Source organism: Pteropus medius, unplaced genomic scaffold, assembly GCF_902729225.1.
Source record: "Pteropus medius unplaced genomic scaffold, Ma_sr-lr_union100, whole genome shotgun sequence".
Taxonomy (NCBI): domain Eukaryota; kingdom Metazoa; phylum Chordata; class Mammalia; order Chiroptera; family Pteropodidae; genus Pteropus; species Pteropus medius.
The window spans coordinates 3,235,420-3,261,843 of record NW_024340849.1 but is presented as its reverse complement, the minus strand read 5'-3'; the positions used below and the strand labels follow the sequence as shown (position 1 = coordinate 3,261,843).

Genomic DNA, 26,424 nt, shown 5'->3' with positions numbered 1-26,424 from the left:
GAATCCCTTTCACCACATAAAGTGCCATATTCGCAGGTTCAGAGATTAGGACGTGGACATGTTTGAGGGGACATTACTCTGCCTACCACACTTGGCCTCATGTGACTTCACGTTCATGGGGAATCGGTGACCCACCGTCTCCAGGCCGATGCTGCTGGCCAACCTGATACCACAGGAACCTTGGGACTTCTGTCATTTGTCATCACAGAGAGGCCACAACTGGTTTCCTCTGAGAGACAGAAGGGAGGGCAGAGCTGCTTGTTTAACTGCTACGAGCGATCTCACATTCTTGGTCGGACGAGACCACAGTAAGTTAAATTACAAACGCTGCATCATTACTCTTTATCTATTTGATCACTTAGCATAAACTGACTTCGCAACACACGGGAATTCAACCTCAGGATCCTAATTAACATTCGCGAATGAACTCTACATGGTTAAGTCATTACATAAAATATTTATTCCTTGAGGTTCTCTTGTTACTTCAATCGTCATCATGTATAAATTATGTTATTGCAGATTTATTAGTTAATCATTCAGTGTTCTCCAGGTGGAGCCAAAGTCATTATCATCAACCTAAAGTCAAGCACCAGGGTATTTTGTACAATATTTGACTTACAGTCATGTCGGCCCCGGCGGTCTCCTATTTCACAATCAACAAGTGAAGTTCCTAGAATAAAAATCATCATTATTTGACCCGAAAGTCAGTGTGTAGGACTAAAAGAGCATAAACGAAGTCTAAATTTTAAATGAAACTCTAAAACCAGGGGAGGCGGGTGGCGGGGGTGGCAGGGGTGGCGGGGGGGAATATGCAGATGATCTTAGCTGAGGCAAAAAGCTCCACTGGACCAGAAACACAAGGTGTGTTCTTACACCACCAAGGCCTAATGGTAAAGCAATCACTTCCACTAACCCATAAAGAGGCCGAGTCACAAGAGTGTAGAAGCCATGCTCAGAAATCAGAAGGGTCTAGATTGGAAAGGTGACCTACCCTTGGGGTACCAAGCCATCCCCATGTTTCTTAGCTCCTAGCTGTCACAAAGAAGTTGGCTCAAGTCTCTTATTAACTCCGCAAAGCAAAAGGGTTAGGCAGATGACTTGAGAAATCCTTTCCAGCTGTCACTCTGGACACTACTATTCCAACAGGTTAATGAGAGGCCTGGTCTTTACAAAGTGGGTCACACGTCCTGGAATCTGCAACTGAAGAAACCTCTGCATTGAAAGTCATGTTGGTGGCACACCTCCATTCTGCCTTCTGTCTCTCCCTCTGTCCTATGCCCCTTGGTCCAGACTACCGAGCATCTAATGAGAGTCCAAGGAGGACCGCAGGGGCCATAACATCCGCTGACGAATGGGGCCCGTCGGGTCTTCAAGGATTTGCTGTACACTTTTGCATTTAGCCTTCTCTTCGTCCCTTAGCATACAGGCTCTGTGCCCTTAAATCTATGGTTTCATTCATCTCTCTTCCCCCAAATAAGTCACTGTCCTCTGCATCTGTAAGTTTGAATTCGTTCCCTTTTCTCATATGGGAACTTTTCCAGGCAGAACTTCTGTTTCTCCAAGTCTATTCTTTCATTTACAAACAACTCTATTTCTGGGTTATCTCCTTTCCCTAGAATAACTTTCTAGCATCTTCTAAAAGTATGTTACTAAGAAGTAAACTTCATTTCAGCCTTACTGACTGTATCTCCAGAGAAACACAGAATTCATTGGGCATATCACTTGGGAAAACATTTGTGAATAGCTTCTAAATCTGGAAGAATAGGCTAAACTCTCCATCAGTGACAAAGTAACCCCCAAATCTCAGTGACTCAGCAGAAGTTTCTCACCAACACAACAGTGAAAAACTCCGGGACATCTCAAGGATCCAGGCGATGACTCAGGGATCCAGGCAATGACTCAGGGATCCAAACGATGACTCAGGGATCCAGGCGATGACTCAGGGATCCAGGCCGCATTTCTCTCAACATGTGCCACCTGTGCTGCTCCAACAGCAGGGAGAAGGAACCTAGAAAACTCAGACAAGCTCCTAAGTGACCCAGACTGGAAGTTCCCCTGTCACTTCCCATTTCATTGCTAGAACGTGGGAAGCAGAGTCTTCTTGTCTTCTCGTGCCGAGTCAGTAGAGAAAGCGGGGCCTTGGTGAGCACTAGCCGCCTGCAGCCTTCCAGTAAAAAAAAGTACAACGAAAAAACGCTTTTTAAGTGGTGGCGGCCCTGACAAGAAGGAACCCTGATGTCTTCCCCAACATATGACTTCAAGGTGCTTTGCATGTGGATGTGGGGTCATCGGAGGAGCCAGGGGGTCCAATACGAGCAGAGAACAAGAAGTGGGAAGGTGTTCTGGTGCACGTGCAGCAGAAGGGCTGTAAGCGGATCTGGAAAGTGAGCCCGAGTAAGGCAGGGTCCACGGCCGGAGTCAGAGGACGCCAGGCAGAGGAGGGGCGGAGAGCTGGGGGCAGAGACCCCACCTCCTCCGGGGCTCTGAGTCACATAAAAACATCCAGATCAGATAAGCAGAGAGGAGAATGTTCAGCTCCCAGATACCACCTACTGAGCGAGCACTCATATTAATTTTGGTTAATTTAACTTTTAAATGACCCTGTCTTCCCATTACAGAGTGTGAGCACCTCCCTGTCTGTCCTGTATTCCCTGAGGTGCTGGGACAGGAAGTGCTACACAGGTGGTGTTTTCAGAAATGAGAGTATGTTCTATTCTAGACCTGTGAAATAGGTCATTCCACCATTTAACGCGCCACTGGCAACAGGTAGAAGTCTCGCCTGGACGGCGGCCCAGAACAGTCGACCAACGCCTAAGCCGAGAAGGACAGCAGGGCCCCGGGAGGCTGCACCCACCACTGCTGGCAGCAGCGGGCCCGCCCGGCTCACCGTGCTCCGTGCAGAACACGGCTGTGCCCGGCCAAGGCTGTCCCCTGCCTCTCCTGCTCAAAGGGGAGCGAGGGGATTCTTAGGGCAGCCTCCAGATGACCAGGGACCGGAGCGAGGCAGTGAGACCACGTCCAGGAGCACGCCGCACGGGCCTCCTTCAAGCACGCCTTCAAACGCGACCGCCCGAGCGCGGCAAAAGCCAGCCGGCCTCGGCCTGCCCAGGCGTGTGCGCGCGAAAACAGAAATTTCTCCCTCGGCCTGAAGAACTCCCGCTTCGGGCACGAGCAGCGAGAACGGGGGCCGTTGCGCAGGGCTGCACTGGCTGGGTCTGCTGCATGGCAGCACGTCTGCGGCGGGTTCGAGAAGCCACTGCGGGGCGGCTGGCTGCGTCGGACCAGCCCGTGGGTGGATCTTCTGGCTCATGCGGCCGCCTGGGCCAAGCGACCACGGCCGCGTAGCAGCTGGGTTTGCCCATATGAGGAAGCGATAATTACGAAAATAGCAAAACAACACAAAACAAAAACTAAGAAATCAGGCATTACTGAAAAGTCCATGTGTGTGTGGCGGGTTCCGAAGCTCGATGCACCCAACCTTGGTCCACCCGGCAAACTGGGGTGCTGCGCCAGGCGCCCCGGAAGAAGACTGCGGAGAGCAAGGGCCCTGCCCTTGGGGGGCTCCGCACCCCTGAGCTTACCAACCAAGTAATTTCTTTTTATTAATGAGATGAGGTGGCTATAAATTCCCATTCATCCATATTCCTAACTCGTACACGTACCAACGGCACACTTATTAAAGTCATCTGTCTCCATTTGCGTCAGCATCCATTAAAGTTATAATTAATCTCCTCAGTATTATTTCTCAGAATTTGTCCTAAGAAAGGACATATAATCATTTCTACCAAGACAGACAATTTCTGGCCACCTCCATGCCCCTCCCTATTCTTCTGTGTGGACCCATTCTCCAAGGCCCAAACAAATCCCACTCTTCTCTGAAGCTGCCTCAGACCAGTCCAGATGGTCTTTTTCTCTGAACTCTAATAACCTAGATTTTTTTGGTAATTAATTTACTAGTCATGTGATTATATCTTACCACACCCATGGGAGTATAAAATTCTTAATGGCAAAAAGCATCAAATACATCCATCCACAGTACCTAGTACAATATTTTACGGGCCGAACATTCGTTCCCTGAGAAAATCCTCATGTGGAAGCCCCACCCCCAACGTGGTGGTGTTAGGAGGTGGGACCTTTGATGAGGTGATGAGGTTGGCCCCATCATGGGATCGGTGCCCGTACAAGAAGCCAGAAAGCTTCTCTCTCAGCCCCACCCACCCGCCTACCCCCGCCCCACCATGGCACCCTCTGCCAGTCCGGAAAAGGGTCCTCACCAGAATCCGACCATGCTGGCACCCTCAACTCAATTTCGAGCCTCTTCAACAGTGAGAAATAAGTTCCTGTTGCTTAAGCCACACAGTCTACGTATTTCGTCATAAGAGCCCAAGAGACTGAAACAGGGTACTCAAAAAGAGAGCTCTCAGTTGACTCAATTAATGAAGAGGTGTCTAGGGCCCTGAGCAGTTGTACATGACTGTTAGCAATAACGGGACAGAGCTGAGGGCATTAGAGTTCATCCTGGCTCTGCAACGTAGCCCCGCTGTGACTTGGGCATCTCGACCCCTTAACCCATGTCTATCACGAGGAAGCAGCAACGTCTATGTAAAGGGCGGTTACACAGATACTGCCATGTTTGAGGTGCTAGTAGTTACCTACTCGGTGTTCATTCTCTCCTTCTTTCTTACTGGCTAAATCCCAATTTTGTTCAATGTGACAAGAGTCTCGGCTAAAGTGCTGACCTTCACAGACTCAGCTCTAGCCAGTGAGACACAGGCAGAGGTTGGCAGATATTCCTAGTTTTTTTTCCCCCTTGAAATAAACGCTTTTTTTTTTTGTTTCTTCTTCCTCCTCTTCCTGCCCCTCCTTATCTCCACCTATCCTCTTATTCTTCATCGCTTCGTCGTCGTCCTCTTTCTTTGCCTGCCTGGAACTGAAGGAAGAGGAGCTGTTTTGTGACCTTGAGAGAAGAGTGATCACGAATTCAGCAGGCAGCGCTGAGAGCCTGCACGCAGCAGGCACTGTTCTCATGCCTCGGGGAGCGCAAGACCCCAGCATGGAGCCACACCCTGCGGGGGGAGGCAATGGCAAACAAACACGATAAGGAACAAACGCGATAGGGAGTGTGCCAATTAATAATGAGCGCTACGTGCTGTGGTGGGGGCAGGAAAAAAGACTGGAAGTTTGGGGAGTGACGGCAGCAGTCGTAAGTGGTGTGATAAAGTGGACCTCGCGGAGAAGGTGACTTTACGGCAGCTCCGGAGGAGATGAGGGAGCCACGCCAACGTCTGGCGAAGAGCCAGGCATGGCCCCGAGGCGGGAGAAGGCGGGTGCTCCCCGAGACCATCAGGGAGGCTGGGGGAGGGTCAGAGGGGTGGAGGACCAGACCCCGCACGGACGGTGGGTCACTCGCATGACTTCGGCTTTCGCTCGGTGCGAAGCGAGGAAGCACCGAAGGGTCCCGAGCAAGGCAGTGGCACATCCGACCGACGTCTCTAAAAGATCATTCCAGCGACTACGTTTCGCATGAACGGTAAGGAGGCAAGAGAAGGGGGAAGAGGCTCTTGTAATATTCAGACAAGAATCACGGTGGATGCGACCGTCGTGGAGCCGAAGGAGAAACCGAGAAGAGACTTGATACCGGAGAGATTTTGAAAACGAAGTCATCGGGACGCCCCGGGAGACCGGATGTGTGCTGGGACGGGAGAGCCAAGGGCGACTCGCCCGAAGTTCCAGCCCGGAAAGCCATGGCGATAAGCTGAACCCGGAGGAGCGGGTTTGGGGGTGAACAGCAAGAATTTAGTTTTATAAATGTTGGGAGTGAGTCGCCTCTTGGACACCAGAGGGGCAAGGCCGCGCGGGCACTCACTGGCACTGTGCCAGTGCTGCTGAGGCGTCGGGCAGCGCGGGGCTCGGACGTGGCCGTCACCACCGCTCCTGACGGGGGCGGTTCTGATGGAGTCGCGGGTCGGGGAAGAGAGAACGAGAGGAGAGGAAGTGGCGATCGTGAGGACAGACGACTCTTTCGAGGAGCCTCATTGCAACGGAGAGAAGACAATGGGTCCCTGGCTGGCGGGAGGGCTGGGTCAAGAGTTTCGCGGTCGTCCGTTGTTTTAAGAATGGAGCAATATCATATCTGGGTGTCGATGGCAATGGTCAATCACAGAAGGACACCGAGAATGTTGGAGAGAGCAGAGGATCCTGGGGTGACATATTTAGGTAGATGGGAGGCTGCAATCTCTGTTGGGGGTGGAATCAACTTCACTACGAGCATGGCCGGTCCAGTTGCGCCGTGGTCCTCCAACCCTCCCACACCGCAGAACCACCTGTGGCATGTGGCAGCCCAGATGCCGGCCCCACCTCTTGAGTTTCCGATTCGTTCACTCTGCGGTGGGGCCTTCAACTCTGCATTTCAAACAAGTTTTAAGAGATGGAGCTGCAGCTCGTCCAAGGACCCCCCGCCCGGAGCAGCACAAACGGCAGTAGATTAGAAGGCGTGTGCGTGGGCACGTCTGGTGAGAAACGGAAGAAGCAGTCTGTGGGGTCGTTTCCACAGTTCTTCATTATCCACGTGAATTAAGAAGCCAAGTCGTGATCTAAGAGTGAGTAGGGTCACAGGTGTCAGAAGTTCGAGGAGAAAGTAAGGGGGAAGAGACAAGCCAGAGCCACATGCTGAAGGTGGCGGCACAAAAAAGTCAGCATCCTGCAGCTCCAACGGAGCCGCAGAGCCTTCAGCTGCTCACTCCAGACTCCTCGTTCATGTGAGGAAAGTAAACGCTTCTCTGGTCCGTCGCTCCCCGTTGCACGTAGCCCAGTGAACTATCTAATTTACACGACCACGGAAGTTCCCAGCACAGTGCCCGTACATGCCACATCTGGAACGGTGGTGAGTGCTGAGTACACGTCGGGTCTGGTGGCCCTGACATTGCTAATATGGACTGCTACAGGAGAGAGCGTCGCCATGGTTCTGAATGAAGACACGCCACTTGGTAGAAATTTGAAGGTTCTGAGATTTTACCCTACTTAGAAACAATAAGCTAACTTGTCATTGTTTCATGGAAGCTGACAGAAGACACAAGACTCCTGGCTCAGAGAGAGAGGACTTTACTGCTCGGCGCACTAGCCAGAGCTTCCTGTTCTCTTTGGTTCCCCGCGTCCCCGTGTCCCATGCAGGTGACACAGCAGACCCAGACAAATGCCCACACCTTGAGTGGCTACGTTATAGGAAGGAAGGCCCAAGGCCCAGCGCTTTCTGAACAAACTACAAACAAGCCAGTCCCCCGCCCCGGGGGAGCAAGCGATGACATGCAAGTGACACTGTGGTTGCCTTCGCCTCCTCGGTGACCAGCTCCAGCAACGGCTGAACCAGTCTTGCAGCCTGGCGTACGCAGCAGGAACGTACGGGGACGCTCAGGACTCTTGGCCAGCTGCCTGCCCCCAAAGCTCCCTCCAGTATAAATTACTTGAATGTTATCACATTAGATACTCCAGAAACCCCTGGGTACTGAGGCCCACCCGGCCACCCCGCGGCTATGGGATCTGGTGATGGAACTAACGTGGGCAGTGCGGCGCTGTTCGGATATTGGCAAAAGATGCATGCTTCCTCAGGGGGCCATCAGGCTGTCACTGACCATTGTGCCGCTTGCTCACCGGGGCCCGGGACCCAGCTCTGCTCCTGCATGTGAATTATCTGCACCGTCTGCCGCCTGGTCTCACTGCCAAACGCTTGCCTTTCAGAAAAGACTTCAAAGGCTCTTGTGCTGAGTCAGGACACACTAAATGTGTCATCGATGCTCCTGAGGTACGACTCGTTCCTCGTTGTTTATGAAGATTTCTGAGGAAAGTACACAGCATTAAATGATACCACAGGTGTAAGACACCAGCGAGGCTCAGAAATAAAGCACGCTGGCAGCTCTCAAGCCGAGAGCCAAGTCCAGTAGAGTTCACAGTGCCGAATCATGAGAGAAAGTCTACGCTTTTTTCCCTAATATTTGGCCCCATTAAAATGTACAGTATTTTCAAGAAATATTTCCCAAGCCTTATGGAAAAGACTGAGCAGTTCCCAGCAGTGGGGATAAGTGAGTTGTGACGAAGCACTGTCTTTCACTCTTGAACATACTTTGTACGTGAAAATTAAATTACTGCATTAATAATTATCATAAATATGTAAAAAAGGATGGTGGCGTAGGAAATGAAAGGAAAATAGCATTCGGGGCAAGATTCAAAGTGATACCATCATGGAAACACAGCAGTGGGTGGATGAGCCAGATTTCAACCGGAGAAGCAAACTCAGTAGGATGAGTATAATAAAGAAGAGGCGTGAGCAGCTGTGGGCAGTGGCCAAGCAGCCCGAGGCACAGGGGACAGTCAGGAGGGAAATCAGTGACAGGCCGGACCCCACGAGCACGAGCCGAAGCCTTCGGCTGCAGGCAGGCAGGCAGGCAGGCAGTCCCCGGGCGGGCTGGAAGCCCACCAGCCAGTGGGGGCGTGGGGCCTCTGACTTCGGGGAGAGTCCGGCTCCCCTCGCGACAGCTTCCCTGATTATGTCGGCCCCCTGGGCTCGGCTCCCTTTTGGCTGACTCAGAGCTGACTGATGAAAGCCTGTAACTATGCCAGCAAATCCCTCCAGAGCAACACCAAACAGTGTTGGACCGGCTACCTGGAAGCAGGTGCACGCGTGCTACAGAAGACCTGCCGCCTCCCGCAGCCCACAGCGACTGGGAGGAAGCACATCGGGGAGCCAGTCCCCGGGCTGCAGGTTCAAAGCCCAGCCCCGCATGTCCTGTGTGAGTCTGGGTGGTACTCCGGCTCAGTCTTTTGGAATTGCTTGTAAGGAAGAGAGCTACTTTATGAGAGTCCCTCGCTTGGTGTGTGGCAGCACGGGAAGTGCCCCGAGGCACCATTACTGTGTTTGTGTGTGTGTGTGTGTATGCACACGCGCGTGCACATGTGCACACACATGCATGCATGCACAGGCACACGCCCACGTGTTTCTGAAAAAGCATGTCCCTTCTCTGAATTTCCAACCATTTTTTTGGTGGTGTTCCTTCTCTGGGATAACTCTTCGACCTGCACGCACAGAGCAGACACGTAACCTTCAACACGAAAAGCCTTCCAGGCGCGTCTTCCCGACACTTTAACTCCTCCTGTGTCCCCTTATCCATCCCTGACCCGATCCACTGCACAAAGCACCCTCCATTTAGGTTATTCTGGAACTCTGATCTCCATCTGCCCTGCGAAGGGAAACTTGGTTCTTTGTATCCTGTTGCATATACCGTCCAAAAAGAAAATTTTATGCGAATCATGACTTCTGCTTAGATTTGCCAATCAGAATGTTTACCTGAATAAGCAGCTTTCACAAACAGGATAATCTTACTCACTGCTCCCTTCTGCTACTTTTCCAAAGAGGGATTCTCAGCATAGAATAAAACAGATTTACTGTTTATATGCCATACAGTAATTGTTTTTATATTTTCTGAACAAAAATCTATATTCACAATTGGAAAAGAATTAAATTTTGTTAACTGTGTAAAATTCAATCATAATCTTATATTTAATGGTACAATAGAATAAAATCAACAACTAAAAACATTAGTATTTTGTAGGCCGCTTTTAACGGAGCACTTACAACATATTTATACAGGACTTGCCTTACAGCACGAACAGAAAAATTGTGTCAAATTCAGCAAAGGAGCAAACTCAGCACATGAATGTTCTGTGGAGAACTGAAGGACATAACCTATGACCCCGAGGAAATTAACAGGACTTATACACAAACGAAACAGTTAAATAAGGAGGAAAAAATATTTTAAAATAGAAAGGATGGAAAGATGTTGAGGCCATGAAATTAGTCTAATCGATAAAGTTACAAAATATCGATCGTAATGTCGGTTCTCGTTCCAGAATTTCTCCCTAATGTTCTGTGGAGACACTTTATAAGGATGGCAAAAAGTTGAGTGAAGAAAAAAAACTGTCACGGTACTGAATTAATGAGTCACTATTTACTCCAGTTAATATTAGCCCAAGTATATATAGCAAATCACAACAAACAGAGGCAGGAACAGGGAGGCCTGGGCGGCCGAGGCGTGGGTCTAAAGTTAGCCCTGCCACGGTGTGCAGCCTGGCTGCTCTGATGCCAGCAAAACACACTTAATGAAAATACATTTCATCACATGGGCAGCCTGAAAATAATGATTACCGTAAACTCAAAGGGCCTGGTGCGTGGCGTGGCCCGTCTCTCCCAGTGGCACAGGAGCCAGGAGCCAGGTTCCCCTGTGGGAGGCACCTCATGAGACACGGTGAGGGTGAGGGAGGCCCGTGTCCCGAGGGCCGGTGGCGGCCACACGCACGGGCGGATACAGGTTTATTAGAGGCTCTGGGGCTCGCTTGCACCCAGCTGGCTGCTGCAGACAGAAAGGGTTGGTGGGAACTGTCCAGGAACCTTGCTGGTGACGTTTTGAGAACTGGCGGTCACGACGCTTCTGGAAGAGGTTGTCTGTTTCCTCTTCCAGGTTCACGTAAAGCTCTCGCGTAGGGGATGTTAAATGTCTCTGCCCACACCGAGGCTGGCCCCGTGCTCATCTGACGGTCAGTGCCTGCCTCCGTCCTGCCTCTCCACATGGCCAAGAACTGCTAGGGTCGTCCACGGCCACGCCACCCTAAACGTGCCTGATCCAGTCTGATCCCGGAAGCTCAGCAGGGTCGGGCCTGGTGAGTACTTGGATGGGAGACCACCTAGGAAGAGCAGGTGTCATAGGCGTAAAAAAATTAAAAAATGACTGCTGGGGTCACGCCTCTTCTCCCGGCCCTCATCCAGGCCTTCCTCTTGACCATCTCATCACTTGTGGGTCGTCCCTCGGCGTCCCCAAGCCGCTCCACAGTATCTGCTCCAGGTTTGCTGCGTGAACTGACGGGTTCCTGGTAGCGAGCTGTCCATCCTGGCTTGCTCAGAGTTTATAACTTTTTAACCAAAGTCCTCCCGCATTACTAACCATAATGATTTACCTCTCGTCCTCCTGCTTTCTGCATTTCGATCTTTTCTCTTACTAGTTCTTAGTACAAACGCGCGCACTGCGGGAGGTGCGGGAGAGAGCCGGGGAAACTGACGTTTGTCTTGAGGCTCACGGGCTTTTTCCCAAAGGTCACCTTATTCATTCTCAGTACCAACCTACGAAACGGGAATTACGAGCCGCACTTCGCAGGTGAGAAAATTAAAAGGTAATGAGCTGAAGGAATTGAGACGTGCCGTGCCGTGCTCTGAGCCCAGCTCCGACTTCCTGGCTGTCTCTGAGAACAGAGCAGTGACCATCCCTGGGGATGCCACGGGGTGCCTGCCGCCGACGGGGCAGGGAGGGGCTCAGAGCCTGCTGCCGACTACGGCACGGGGAGTACATTTAAGGCCAACCAGTATGGCCTGAAAAGTCACTCCACTCGTCGAACTCTATTCTTCTCGGGCGCTTCCTCTGTCTGAGCCACAAATGGCTCTGCAGCCAAGGGCTACCTGGCACGAAGCCACACCTGGGTGGCCCTCTGAGGTTTCAGCCCTTCATGAGGAAATGCACAGAAAGAGGAGAATCCACATCGACCAAGGCCCCCGGGCAGATTTCAAACCCTAGGTCACGTCAGAACTGGGATTTCAGCTTCTCTCTGGGGAGAGTTTGCCTCTGTGGCAGGACTTGATGGGGTGTCGGAACACGGCAGACTGGCTGTGTTTCGCCCGAGGGCAGACCTCTGAAACAGAAAAGGTGAGAACGCTCCACGAACCTGGCGCCCGCTTGGTTCTCGCTGGCAAGGCCCGTGCCTGTGTGCAGGAGTCAGGCTTCTCTGCACCGACAGCAAAAGCCGTCAGTGACGGGGAAGGTTACGTCTTGGTGAAATAGTGCAAATACCTGAAATACTGAAAGAATCATCTTGATAATATGAAAAAATGTATTTATTTAAAATTTTATCATAGAAAACTGAAATTTTATTGCAAAGAAAAAATTATTTGGAACCCAGGCAGAAAGCCTCGTAGGTAGAAATAATACACATAGGTGCTCTAAAGGACTTAGCGACATAGTCAACACGTCGAGGAAATCCAGACTTCACAGGGAAGTTATCACAATAGTTAACTAAACGCTCCAAAGAAAAGGAAAAAGATTTGCCAGGAAAAACAACGTGTGACCACCCATAGGGTCACCCGGCAAAAACAAACGTCCTGTGAGACGTGGGACACACAGGTGTTTGTGCGATTACTTTTCCTATCCTCACTAAGATTTCGTTTCCTCAATGACTGTATAAAAGAATTCTTCCCAGTTAAAATAAAAGCCCTTATTTGTCCAAAGTCTAAGATGAGATTCTTCAGTTTTCGTTTAACCAAGAATGTCGCGCTTTTTGTCTTTTTTCTTTTTTCTCCACAAAGGGAGAAACATTTTATGTATTTCAGATGGTCTCCATGCGGACACCAGCTGATGGCAGGGCTCTGACTTGGGAGCACGTCTGAGGCCGTTGAGGGGGCGGGGGGAAGCCTGCAGGACCCCTCCTCAGTGCCTCAGTTCCCTGAGGACAGAGGCCAGGGGCCCTCGGCTCCTCCCTCCCACCCCCACCGAACGTGGGGCTCACAGTGGGAGCCAGATTCTTCAGTGAGAGAACCACCTGCTAAGCATTTTATAAGAAGGTTGTTTCCGCCCCATTTACCTAACAGGCTTGCCAAAGCCACCCTGAGATGTGCAAAGATATTTTGTATTTCTCAAAAATTTTCACCACACATTTTCTTTTATTCACATCCCCTGGAGTCCCAGGGCTGGAGGGCGAGGCTGGGTAATGAGGCGGCCCCCTCCTGCCTTCAGACCTATGCCACCCGAAACCTGGGCAGTGCGTATGTTTTAGTACTGATGTACATGCTTTTCTGAACGTTCTCAGCTAGTAACACTTAATTTTTTTAAATGTTGTGCCCAGTACAAAAGCCAACAACATAAAGCCTTTAAAACGGAGGAGACTGTCCTCATAACCATCAAATGTCTTAGAACACAAAAAGCATAACCATGGAAAAAAGTGGTTAATGTAATTAAAATCTTAACATTCTGCTCTTCAAAAGACACCGTTCCTTCTTAAGAGAACAGAGACAAGATTCGGGGTGAAGGAAACAGCCTGGTAAAAGATGTGCATCTTGAATACCTGGAAAATTCCCACAGCCAAACAAGAAAGAGAGAAATAAACTTATTTTTAAATGGCAAAGACCTGAACAGATATCTTACCAAAAGTAAAGATACACGAATGTCCAATATATGAATATATGCTCATCATCACGGAAACACAAATCAAAAGTACAATGAGACACCACTGCCACGCACTGCCACGGCTGGGGCTGATGACCTGGAACCGCCCAGGCCAGGAGGGTGAGGACCAACCTGCCCCGATGCCCTAGAAGTGGACCATGGAGCAGTCACGCAGGAGACCAGTCGGCCGACTCCTATAACGTCACACAGCCACTTACGGCAGAGGCCCCACAATTACTCAAAAGAAAGGGAAACGCTCCTCCAGAGAGACCTGTACACGAACGCCCGTAGCAGGTGTATTCACTGTAGCTCCAAACTGCCCATCGACCCAAATGTCCATCAACGACCTCTGAGTAGATAAACAAACTGCGTTTTCATACCAGTGATTATAATACGTATGTTAATATCTAATTATACATACGTTATTCACAGACATTAAGCAAAGTCATACACAAGTGTTACTTTGTTAAGCAAAATCATATATACTTTATGATTCCATTTATATGAAACTTTAGAATTAGACAAACTAAGCTATCGTGATCAAAATCTAAACGGTGGTTGCTTCGGGGTGGGGTATCAATTGGCTGGAAAGAAACGTAAGAGAACTTTCTGGGGTGATGGAAATATTTTATGTGTTGAAAAATCTGTGTAACCTATTATGTACAAATCATACTTACAATACAAATAAAAATTGCTATGGCACTTTTGTATTTTGCAGGTTTGATTAATGATCTTTAGCTTGCCCACGATTTGACTTAAAATTTAAAAGTCACACACGGAAAACATTCGGAAGCCCACAAATAAGCGACCTTCTTGGTATTTATAGATTCCTTTCTCATTTTTAGAACAGCACATTTTTGTTCTGGCTGCTAGTCATGTAAGTAGGAAAATTTATTAATGTCAAATTTACGGGGAGGCTGAGTCTATATTAACATGACACATCAATTATTCATAGATCACATAGTATATATAATGTGGCTATACAAATTTCTTCTGAAAGGATGATGCCATTAACCCGCTGCCAGTGGGACGTGTCCCTTCGATAATAACACACATTACGTGCCCGCACTCGTAGGAAGCTGGGGGAAGACAAGCATGCTGCATGCAGAGCGAGGGCGAGGGTAACCGACGAAGCCTGCCACACGGCGACAGCGTACATTTGGACTCTTCCTTCTGCCTCAGGATCGCTATGTGCAGATGACAGCTTAATGTCCAGATGATCACATTTTTTCTCTCTCACTTTGTTTCTCAGAATGTAGAGACTGCGTCAATATAATCACTTTTCCTGGACAAGCCGGCCCCCTCGATCTCTGTACTCGAAGACTCGGCTGGGCTTGTCCCTCACACGCGTGGGGCGACTTCTTTGCCCTCATGCTCCTTTGACTTGTTGAACATCAGCAGGTGTCAGCAGCTGTTAAATTGTGTTACTTTTGCAAGCGTTAGTACTCGCATGATACGCTAGTTCTATGTGCCGGGGTAGCGTGTTACTCTTTCAGTGTGGATGGTATAGGCTAAAATTTTATTGAGAATTGTTCCCTCTGTGTTCATATGTATATTGGACATAGGATTTTCCTTTGATTGTTTTTTTTTTCTCCTGTCATGTTTTAGGGTCCAAATTATTAAAAAACTAAATTTCACCAAACCTGCCCAGGCTACAAGCATAATAAGGTCACATTCGTCATTAATATCCAGAAACATCGGACTCTTGGCCACTATCAATACAACTTCCCCCATTGAAATCTCTCCGCCGTTTCTGGGAATCCTTGGGAAGGGCCCTCGCCCACATCGGCCATGGCAGAAAAGCCACATGAGGGTGACCTGACCGGAAATGCTGCTTCCAGCACCTTCTGAGACAATGCTGCCTGCCCAGAACTTGCCCCCAGCAGTTCCCAAACTGCAAAATCGTCGGGGTGCTCCTTCTGGAACTAGGGAGAATGTCCCTTTCCCAATGAGCTGCTGTCCTTTATCACCCGAGGCCAGCTACCTGCCTCACCGAGCCCATGTGATGGCGACGCCACATGGTGTTGACTTTGGGGCACGGAAGCTCCTTAAGCCGAGTGAGCAGGTTCCTGGTCTGACCCTCACACTGTGACCCATACTCATTGATGGGAGAGGTAGATTCTCTACAGAGGCCCCAACTCACGAGAGAGCTGGGGGTTGCAGCACACTACACCGGTCCCTGGAACCCTGTGCAACAAGGTGAGACCATGGCCCTCTGCTCACCATGATCTTCTGACCAAGAAAGGGGCCAGAGATGCAGTTATAGGCCCTTGAAACAAGGACCAAAGTCTCTGCAGTTAGGACCTCAGCTATGGGGCTCAGGTCGCAGCCAGAGCATCCAACACACCTGCCCCGTACCGCCCTGCTGGGGCACAACCAAGGTTCAGCTGTGGGTCAGACCTCTCTGCTCCTGGCCTGGCTGCCCACATCCTTTCTTAGAAGACAGAGAGGAACAGAGCCCGGATGTTCATGACCCACTGGCTTCCAGGAAGAGCCTGTCACCAAATGTCCAGGCATCGCTGACTTGTGTGAACTTTAACGTGCCCTCGACATAGGGCCCCATCCCAGTGAGCCAAGTGCACATAGCAAGACTCTGCATGCTGGGGTGCTAGAGCCGAGGGGACAGCCCAGTCCTGCTCGCCGGGCACTGTGCCAGCCGGGCCCTGAGCACTGCTCTTCCCCGCTCCTGGGGCTGCTGAGTTCAGCCTGGGTCCTGTGACTCCATCTCCTCCCCCGTCTCTCCAGCCTTGAAATGCAGTGGCGTCCTGCCATGGCTAATTTCTGGGATGCCCTACCATCTCCTGGTCCAGGTAGGAGCATCTCTGTTCCCTCGGCGACAAGTTCATTCCATTAGGTCTCCTCTACTGTGAATCCTTGAAACGGTGTCTTGGTTGGTAACCAAAATTTTTAAAGTGGTTTCCTGCTTGTGACCACCCCGGACACCTGTATATTTAGGTCATAAACGACATGAGCAATTACCAACTTTTCCAAAGATGTTTCAAATGATTATTTTAATAATAATTAAATATCTAATTTAGAAGAGCTTTCCAGTGAATTTACCAAGTCTGTACAGTATTCTTGTTATACTTGTGACTTTTCTTATTTTGCTTTAGTTGCTAATTCATGAATATCTGCATTTCCCATCATATCAATATTAAAAGATATTTTAAATTAAATTTTATTTCTTATGATGCCAACTAGTTATCAAATTAATTATCCCACTATCATACTCTTCTCAGTCCTAATTTTATTTGTTTACTGTTCTATTAGTCTAATAAAACCTCATCACTTTCATTAATTTTTCCTAAAATAAATAGATTTTGTTCATCAGTTGTTTATTTCTTGTTATTTCTTGTTACTCACTTCTGCTATCATTTTTTATCCTGACTGACCTCTCTCTGTTCTTGCCTTTTAACGAGTGCAAGCATTTGTGACAACATGCAGTTTTCTGAGTATGTTTTGGTGGCATTCCGTTAGCGCTGCCATGCGACATTTATACTCTACGATATTAAATCCTCCCTCACTATACTGAACGCTCTGAGTGTAATTAGTTTTGTCTTCACGTGTACAAGATGTGTTGAGCACTGACACCCTGGGCCAGGAACCACGCCGGGGGGGGTGGAGAAACAGACAGACAATGTAGAATTCTTTCCTGACGACTCCAAAGCCGAACGGCGACAGTGAATGAGCCCCGAGCTCATGGCGAACGTGCGAAGAGCTCCAGTAGGCCCCGTGGGGGTGCCGGGGGGAATGGCCCCTGGCATGAGAAGCTCCGCTGGCACTATGTCCTGTAGGGGTTTGTGTGGCAAACCGGAAGCACAGGTACCGGCCTCAGACTGAACTGAGTTCAAAGCCAAGCTCCACCACCTCAGCTTCCTCGTCCGTTCAATGGGGACGAGAGTGGACTATACCTCCAAGAGCTTTCATGAGAATAAAATAGTGACAGCCAGTTATTTGGGGGGCATGTTGTTTATCACTTATGGATGGGCTGACTCAAAGTAAACTTACCTTGAGCATTTGATAATAGGAAATGATCTGTCTCCTTTGAACTTGGGCACCTTCACAGCACCTGAAGTTATGGAAACCTCACCGGTGCCTTCCGATGCTGGCCGCTCGGAGACTGAGTTTCGTGTAATGCTCAGTCGTGGTCACCAGGTACATACAGCACATCAGCTCAGAGTGTTTAGCTTCCTCTGCTTCCTACATCGTTTCGATTTTCTATTTTAATGGTTTTCCTCAAATAGCACTTTATACCAAATTGCCTCAAATCCTTTTTTGGAAGCAAATGTAATATAAATATTAAAAAAATAAAATTCACTGACGGAAAATAATTTTGCGATATAAAAAAAAATACAAAATGTTTCTGCAATGCCTATTTGTAAAAAATTCAAACAAAATTGAATTCCTTATTTTGAAAGTGGTGCTCCAGCTATCCAGAACAAACGTACATCTCCCAGCTTGCCTGACACCACGCTCACCTGTAAATCCTCCTACCTGCCGGCACCTCCATCGTCTCGTATGTGTTTGTTTACATGTTTATTATCTCTCTTCCCCTCGAAAAGGAACACGTGGGGACAGATGATGTGTCTTCTTCACCAGTGTGACCGCAGTACATAGGTTCTCTGCAATATTTGTCAACTGGTTGGTTGAAGTGAGTCTAAGTCTCTCATGAACAGAAATATTTCGTATTTTATATATTCCCTTATAGTCCCTAACCGATGCATGTAGATTTTTAAAAGAGAGACACCAATTTATATTTAAATTCTGGAGAAAATAAGATTTAAAAAAAAAAAAAAAAGTTTTGTAAGAGTTTTAAGATGGTTAAGAAACTGATGCCAAGACCAAAGCTACAGATCTCTGATTCATCCATGTGAAGTCAGGCCAGAAGTATCTAACGCGAACTACAAACGTGGTAGCTGGGAGGTTACCTAACGCCCCACGAGTACAAGCCAGTCAGCAGCCACGTCACGCATCACACACCCTGCCAGGCCCCCAGGACAGGGCTCTGCTTATGACGTCCTTTCTCGGGAAAAACACCAAATTCCCCCACAGCAAGGCTCCGTGTGCTTCTGCTCCCGATCACTGTCCCAGTCTGAGTGGCATCTCAGGAAGAGCGGGACCAGGACGGATGGGGAACCGCCTGTGTGTCCAGGCACACTGGCCCCATGTGCCCCTGCTTCCGGCTTTTCCAGCTCTTTCCGTACTGGCGTTCACCCAGTAGATTGGCAGGTTTAGAACCACACCGAAAGGACGATTCATCAGGTGAAAGAGAGCATGCTACCTTCAGGAGACCGTTGGAAATGAGAATGACAGAGATAAATTAAGCTCGAGTCTCCCCAACTGGGGACAATACTCAAGTCTTTTACCAGAACTAGAGAACCAATGAACCAGCACAGAGCCAGACAGCCGGTCAGTGTTAATAAAAAGCTACTTGAGGAATGATGGAAAGCCCAGAGTTTACCCAGCTCTCCCAACCTGGGGACCTTAAGTCCCTTAGGTCGCAGATGCCCTCGAGGGAACACAATGAATGCTGTCGGCCCTTCCTCCTGAGACGTGCACACCCGACAACCTTCGCGAACACTTCCCACAATCTAAGTGCCCACGAGGTGAATCTAAGCAGAGTCCCGGAGTCCCCACGGCTCCTCGGACCCAGTTGAAGAACTTGCAGCCCAGACGAAGAACGTGACGGAGGGACCGGGGTGGGGGCTGTCGGTCTGAGACCCGGGGAACGAAGGCGTGAGAATCAGGGCGGCCTGGGGGTGATGCGACAGCACCTCTGGCCCTCGCTCTGCCCAGTCATGCAGGGGGACCCCGGAGCGGCCACCTCGCCTTCCAGCACCTCATCTTTTCTCCACCTGTTAAATACTGGCAGCTGGAATGGATGACTACAAGATCCCTTCCAGCCCCAAACCCGATGGCAGCCTGCAGTCTGAACTTGCTGAAACTTCCTCTCTGTCAAGCCATCATCAAGTTGACAAAGTTCTCTAGGAACAAAAAAAAAAAAAGTCGCTAAATCTCTTACCCTTTTAGGAAAAAAAATTAACATTTCCAAAAATAAGGTGTCCCCTTAAATAGATTCCTGCCTCTCCGTAAGTAGCTGGAACCGTCTCCCAAGAATAAACGCAGAAGAATCGATCAAGGAGCGTCACGCACACGCCACGCTCCCGCCTCCCACCGCCTCCAGGAAGTGCCAAGAAGCGCTGTGGTGACAGCGAACGCAGGTGCTTCTGTGGGGGGGTCATGGCAGAGCCACCGATCCCGCTGCTTTGAGTTAAGTCATGTCAGCAACTTCCACCGCACATTCTGGCCCGAAAGGACTCCGGCTGGCCTCAGAAGCTTCGTGCAAGTCCAAACACGACACTCACCAGCATGTGAGGTGCATCGGGTGGCGGTTCGGCCGCACGGGCTGACGAGGCCTGACCGGTGCTGCACAGCGGCTGCCGGCATCAACCTTGATGCACACAAGGTCCCCTGGCTCTGAGGAAGGGTGGCCCTGACGTTACCTGTCACGGAGGCCAACGCCGTGGGCATCGGCCTGGCTCCGGACACGTGTGCGCTGGTGTTTGGGGTGAGTGTGGATACACTTTTGAAGAATCTCTTTTCACACAGACACTTTGGAGGAACCAGAAAGCTGAGATCGAGCCATCGTCCTAAGAGCTAAAAAGGACGATGCGAAATTCCCTCCCATCGCGTCCTCTTCCTCTACTCGCGGGCGCGACAGTCGGACCAGGAGCCACGGCTTCGTCTCCACGGGGCTCATGTCCCAGCCTGCGGCATTCCCCCCACGTGGTCCCCCGTCCCCAGGGGCCGCCTCTCCCCATGGCTCAGCGCCATTCTGGGACAGAGGACCCGTGAGGCCGGCTCACAAGACCACCCTTTGCTTCGGGGATGTTAAGGACTTTCCATTAAGAGAAGCAGACGGAGGCAGGCATCGCTTTTCTGGGATGAAGAGGAAGTGTCAGAGGCCGGCAGGCAGGTGCAGCGGTGACCGTCCTCCGGGGCTGCCTTTGCAGGGGACACGGCCGTCAGATGCCAGGCCAAGGCCAGGGCACACGGGCCCGGTGTGCCCTGTGTCCAGGTCCTGCCCGATGCAAATCAAGCAGCTCTGCTCTCTACCTCCTGCCAGCGTCTCCAGGCCCCTCCCTCACTGAGATGCCATGTGACTCGACTGAGTGGTAAATGCCGTGACAGCTTCGAGTGGGCGCCCGCGAGGCCAGCACCGTGCTCGGCACAGGAATCTCGGAAACAAACCAGACACACAGGCCCTGCCGTGAAAGCGGGGGACAATGAAGACGCAGCAAATAAAGAATGAGACCGCATCAGCTGACGGGGGCTCCACAAAGCGAGGGATCCCGGAGTGTCACTGCGTGGAGGAGGCTCCTCCAGCCTGGGGGTCCAGGGCCCCATGCTGTTTGTGCAGGGACCTGAGCAGCCGCCTCACAGACCGCTGTGTGGGGATCTGGACAGGCGCCCTGCGTGTCATCTGTCACCTCCTCTCCCCCCAAGTGCAGTTGGGAAGGTGACACCCTAAACAAGTCGCCCTCGCTTTGCCAAGGGACAGAGCCAGCAGCCCTGGTCTAAGCCTGAGGTCACAGGGTCACGGGAATGCCGCCCCCAGACGAACCGGCTGTGTTGTAAACCAGCGGCGCCTCCTAATTACCCTAAGCACAGGTGCCTTGTTCTGGGCCTGTCGCCTCCCGCACCTAACCCCGTCCCCCCGGCGTGACCTCAGCGAGGACCTGATTCCACACGGTGACAACGGCAGCGATGGATATGAGAGTGCTCATCTCTCTTCGAGACCAGTTTCGATTCTTTTGAATAAATACCCAGAAGTGGGATGGCTGGACCATGGGACAGTTCAAGCTTTAATTTTCCGAAGAAGCAACGTTCTGCTTATGCGAGGGGTCGAAACTGCTCAGGTTCGTAGAACCAAAGAGCAGAACGGTGGTGGCCAGGGCCGGGGAGGGGCAGCTCGGAGTCCCTAACAAGCCAGGTGCACCTCGAGACTGTTCCTATCGTCAACAGTAACGTATACACGTGACAGCAAGGCGTTAGTGCTGGTAACAGCAAAGCAACTTACCACTTAGATGGTTTGCATTAATACTAAGAAAGGTTCTCAAACAGCATAACGTCGGGCGTCGGGCGTCGGGCTCCGGGCTCCGGGCTCCGGGCTCCGGGCTCCAGGCTCCGGGCTCCGGGCTCCAGGGTCCAGGCGTGGGCTCGTGGGCTCATAGCCTCCTGCTGCTGCTCCAAACACCCTGTGAAACATCCTCCCCTGCCGCAGAAGCCGTCCCCCGCAGAGGCTCTCTGTGAATCCCGGTCCCCTGCTGACATGCAGCCCAGACTACCTAGCCTCTCACGGGGAATTCAACCAAAGCCGCCAACAGTTTGAAGTCTTTTTTTAAGTGTGTCAGTCAGCGGGTCAGCGGGTCAGCGGTCAGGCATCTCTACTGACCACCCACTCGCGCCGTGACGCATCACCAGGCATGGTTTTTGACGAGTGGCCTGAATGTGGGATCCACCGAAGTTCATGGTGAATGTGAAGATTCCACGCCGGACCTGCGTTCCGTGAAGGAAACCGCTTCCACACAATGCAGAACACCTAAGCGATTCATGTATCCGACTTCTAAGGGCCGCTACAAGGAAACGAAACACGTCTGAAGGCAGAGGGCTCGGATCTAGCGGTAATTTATTCAGACTTCACACTCTCCGAGGATAATAAAAGGTGGTAAATCCTCGACTAAACAAACTCAGTGGCAGGGAGCCTCAAATTTATTCTAGTCTAGATTGGCAATGATTAAATCGCACCGAGATCTATTTTAAAATACAGCGATTTTCAGTACTGCATATGATTAAAACATCCAGTTTTCTCCTTCAGCCTAAAACAAAGACTACAATCCCTTCATTTTCTTCAAAAGTAGTTCTTAGATTTTTCTTCTCCTCCACTGCTAAGAGCTTTCTCACCTGAAATACAACTTCCGTCTCCATAAAGGAAGTAAATTTACTCTTTAACTACACTGCATGAGAATGTACGTGACCAGGCACAATAGAGACCTTCCAAAAACTGAATGAGAATGTGAAGAGCCATCTGCGTGGGTAAAGCTCAAAGGTGAATTATTTTTTTTTATTAAGTTTATTGGGGTAACATTGGTTAATACGATCACATAATTTTCAGGTGTACATTATCATTTGACATCTGTATATTCTATTGTGTTTACCACCCAAAGTCCAATTTCTTTCAGCTACCATATATTTGATCCTTTACCCACTTCACGCTCCCCCTAAACCCTATATTTGACCCCTTTACCCCATCTACTTCCCCCTCCTCCCCCAGCCCCTACCCTCTGGTAACCATAGTCTATAGTCCATGTCCAAGAGTCTCTGTTTGTCCTGCTCATTTGTTGCTTTTAGGTTTATATCCCACATATAAGTGACACTATGTGATTTTTGACTTTTTCTGTCTGGCTTATTTCGCTTAGCACGATTATCTCGAGGTCCGTCCATGTTGATGCAGATGGCAACATGGACCAAACTAGAGACGTGGGGTACGGCCCCGTCAACCCCGCTTCTCCGCGTCCCTAGCTTTTCTACAGGCTGACATCATCCTCCAAGCACAGACGTAAGAGGCGAGGACATGGGGAGGGGAGTGGGGGCCAGTCCTAGGTGGAGCAGGACCAGGACAGGCTCTGAGAGCGAGACCGGGCTTACACGTAGGCAGCGTTGCCGCGGCCACTGTCAGGCAGACTTCACCTCCCAGCCGTCGGTGCACAGGTCGGTGGTGATATTTAGAACAGAGACCAGCGTCCGGCGCCCCGTTGCCGGCCCACCTGTTAGATGATGCCGGCTCCCTTGGTCAGCATGAGCCTTCAATTCTTGCTCAAAAGAAACAGCTTTTATGCACTTCATCTACGCTTCTTGACATGAACGTAAACTTGTAGAATCAACATTTTAGAGCTTGTAAGAAGCTTTAGAAATCACTCTTGTCCAATCTCTCTCATCTTAAATATTTGAAAAACAAAGCAGAGGAAATGGAATTCCTAAAACCACAGAGCTATCTGCTACGGAACTAAAGGAAGGACCGGGACTGTGACTCCCGGGCCTGGGCTCCTCCTGCAGTGCCACCTGGCCGATTCCCACCGGGGACAGAGCAGCTCGACATGGCACAGGTAACACCTGTAAGAGAAAACCCCAGGTCCCTGGGCAGGTCCACATACACCTGAGTAAACACCACTTAATGGTGAGACTGAAGAATTTCTCTTTGGGAAGAAATATATTATCAAATACATGTTTTTCTGGTTGGGCAAAGAAACCCATGAGCAGAGAACCCCACGCCTGACCACCAGCGAAGCCCAGTCAAGCTAGAGAATCATGGGAAATAACAAACTGTTGTTGTCTTTCCGGGATAGATAAATAACTAAGACTTCAACTAAGACCTCATCCTCAGACACATTCTGTCTGCATGAGCGTGTGTTTGCACACCTGATCATAACTATCTTGTGCTCTGCTTAGAAGCACTTTTCATCTTCACTAACTAGTCACATTATTCTGTAACGTGATTTTTATCGGCCACACGGTATCGCCCTGTATGGCTGTATCGCAGTTTCTGTGGTGATTCCTGTGTCGCTGGGTGGTCAGGTGACCCCCCACAGACTCACTATTACACATAACAGCCAGTGAGCATTCTCGTCCACAAATCTGTCCACGAATATTTCTCTACATTCTTTGGCTGAATTATGAACATGTAATTAGAACATCTGAGGGTTACTTTTTGTGGTTCTAGTCCAGTTGCCTCGCAGAAAAATCATCCCTATTGCACGCCCATCAGCTGTGGGCGTGGGATGCCGACCTCTGCACCTGCAACCAACACCTGCAGGTGTTGACATTACTCTTTTCCAATCTGATGGATGAGAAACAGTTTCTAATGTTTTTTATTTTTTATTTTTTTAACTTGCTTTTCATTAATAGTCGGTTAAACCTTTCTTTTGAGTGTGACAGGCTCATGGTCACATCACTCTGTGATCATGTGATCATGTCGTACACGATGTCATCTGACAGACAAGGTTAAGTGGACAGTGCTGCTAGGAAAATTCCATGGAAAGAATATTTCTTGATACATGGGTGACAGGAATAAGTTTATAGTAGGGCCTAAAGAGTCACGATCAATTTTCCTGACACAAGAGCTTCACAATCCATTGATTTAAAATCACATGGATGGATGAGGAAATTTCTAGAGCATTTGTACCTGCCACTTATATTTGTTACCTATGTTCACAGGAAATAGGAAATCATTTCCTGAGCAAATCATTAATTGGGAAAGTAAATTTCAACCTGATCGAACTTCTAAAACAATTATTTTATAACATGAACTTTTAATAATAGAAACTAATTCTCAAATTCCTCTTCTACACAAGTTAATATTTAATTAAATAAAATATGTCTAGCCCTCAACAGATATTACAGGTGAAAAGTTGCTCTTGGCTCCAAAGATAAGCAATGTTATAAAATAAAAAAGCAGATGTGAGCAAACAACAAATTACAGTGTCACATGCTCTACAAACAGAATTTTTAAAATTACAACTCCATAAAAAATATTTCTTTAACTTTACCTCATTTGAAATATAATAAACAGAGAATAAGAAAACGTTTTAGAAGATTAAAATACTTAAATTCAACTTGAAGTTATTGTTTAGGAGAAGGTCATAAATAGAACTTTAGATTTCAGTTGCATTTTCACATTATTATTAAGAAGAAAAGCAACTGCGTTTTGCTCACTTTCCTGCCCCCTTTCTATTTCTTTTCTTGTGCCCCCAACACTTAAATATTTCCTCCGCGTTCCGCTGCCGCCCCTTCCTTTGGCTACTATTTATTATTTGTGTCCTCCGTGCCGGTTGTCAGGCCAGGCTCCCTACAGACAGTGGTCTGTACAGATGCGTAATAATCACAACAGCCTGAGGCGCCCATCATTCGCCTCAGCTAACAAACGAGGAAGCCGAAAGTGAACGAGGTGAGGAAACTTGCCCGAGTCACAAAAGTACTGTCTCCTTGAGTCGCACCACAACCTAGTTTCTTCAGCTAGTTCCAAGACGGGATGCCAGATGCTAGTTGAGTCTTTCTGTGGAGGGGCCCTCTGAGGAGCGCGTCTGGTTAGGGACAGGGCACAACGCCCGGTCCTGCTGCCATGTCTACAGCGTGGCGTGCTTCATGCTACAAGCTCGAGAGCAAATATTAACCTAAGTGAGACGTCAGTTGCTTAGTGACTAATTATAATTTCAGGGAGCAGAGGGAGAGGAATGTTCCAGAAGAACAGACAGACCACGGCCTTTGGTGTCGGATAACCTGAGTGTCACGCACAACCTCTGTTTTTATCAGTTGTCTCATTTGTGAAAGTGGAAAAAGCAACATCCAACCTTCCAGGGACATTGTGAGGAAAACTGAAATAATCACGTGGTTTGAATGCATCGACACACAACCGGTGGCACACAATCCATGGTGGCTTCCGCTCGTTTCGTTTCCATTAAGCTCTACATTGCGCTAATAAAAAAGAGAATACAGATTTCTCAAGTCGCACAGTCATTCCAAACAGCGAGTTGCTGTACAGTCTTCAAAGAGAACAAAGGGGCAGCGTCTGACTCCCACGCAATTTACAACGGATTGGGAAGAAAAGGAAGTGGGCACATCTTCAAAAGCATCGACTATGTCAGAAATAGGAGAAAACTGAATCATCTCTCGATCGCAGACCCTGATGCAATTTCTAATTGTTCTAATAACTCGCTTTTACGGAGCAATCAAGTTATCATCACGGAAATGATATCCTCTTAATGTCTTCTTGATAACAAATACATTCTTCAGAAATTGATGTGTAAGGCGGAATTCAATTGGTTCAAAAAGATACAACTTCAACTGTATCATTTGGTTGGAAATGTTCTGGTCACAAAATGTCCATAATTACTGTAATTCTCTTCCTCGTTTGAGTCTGAAATTACACTGCTGACATCCCTTTAAGTGACAAAAGCACTTTCGACAGCCAGAAAGTTTTAGCTATGGCTTCTGAGTGTCTTGATTGGAAGTTTGTTGGCTGCAGCTGCACCATTTCTGAGGTAAGCTATGTTCTCGTGTTCTCGTTCCGGCCGGAACATTTCAGTTGCTGTTGCTTTGATTGCAATATTGTCCA

At 49.2% G+C, this 26,424-nt stretch overlaps 1 protein-coding gene across 1 annotated transcript in view; it reads right to left on the bottom strand.

The window, feature by feature from the left end:
• Positions 1-628: 628 nt before the first annotated feature.
• FBXO15 (F-box protein 15) overlaps positions 629-26,424 on the bottom strand; it is an 88,911-nt gene continuing 63,115 nt past the window's right edge. Inside the window, exon 10 of the mRNA XM_039839663.1 lies at positions 629-670. Coding sequence (XP_039695597.1) covers positions 644-670 — 27 coding nt within the window. The 3' untranslated portion in view covers positions 629-643. The remainder of the gene's footprint in view (positions 671-26,424) is intronic.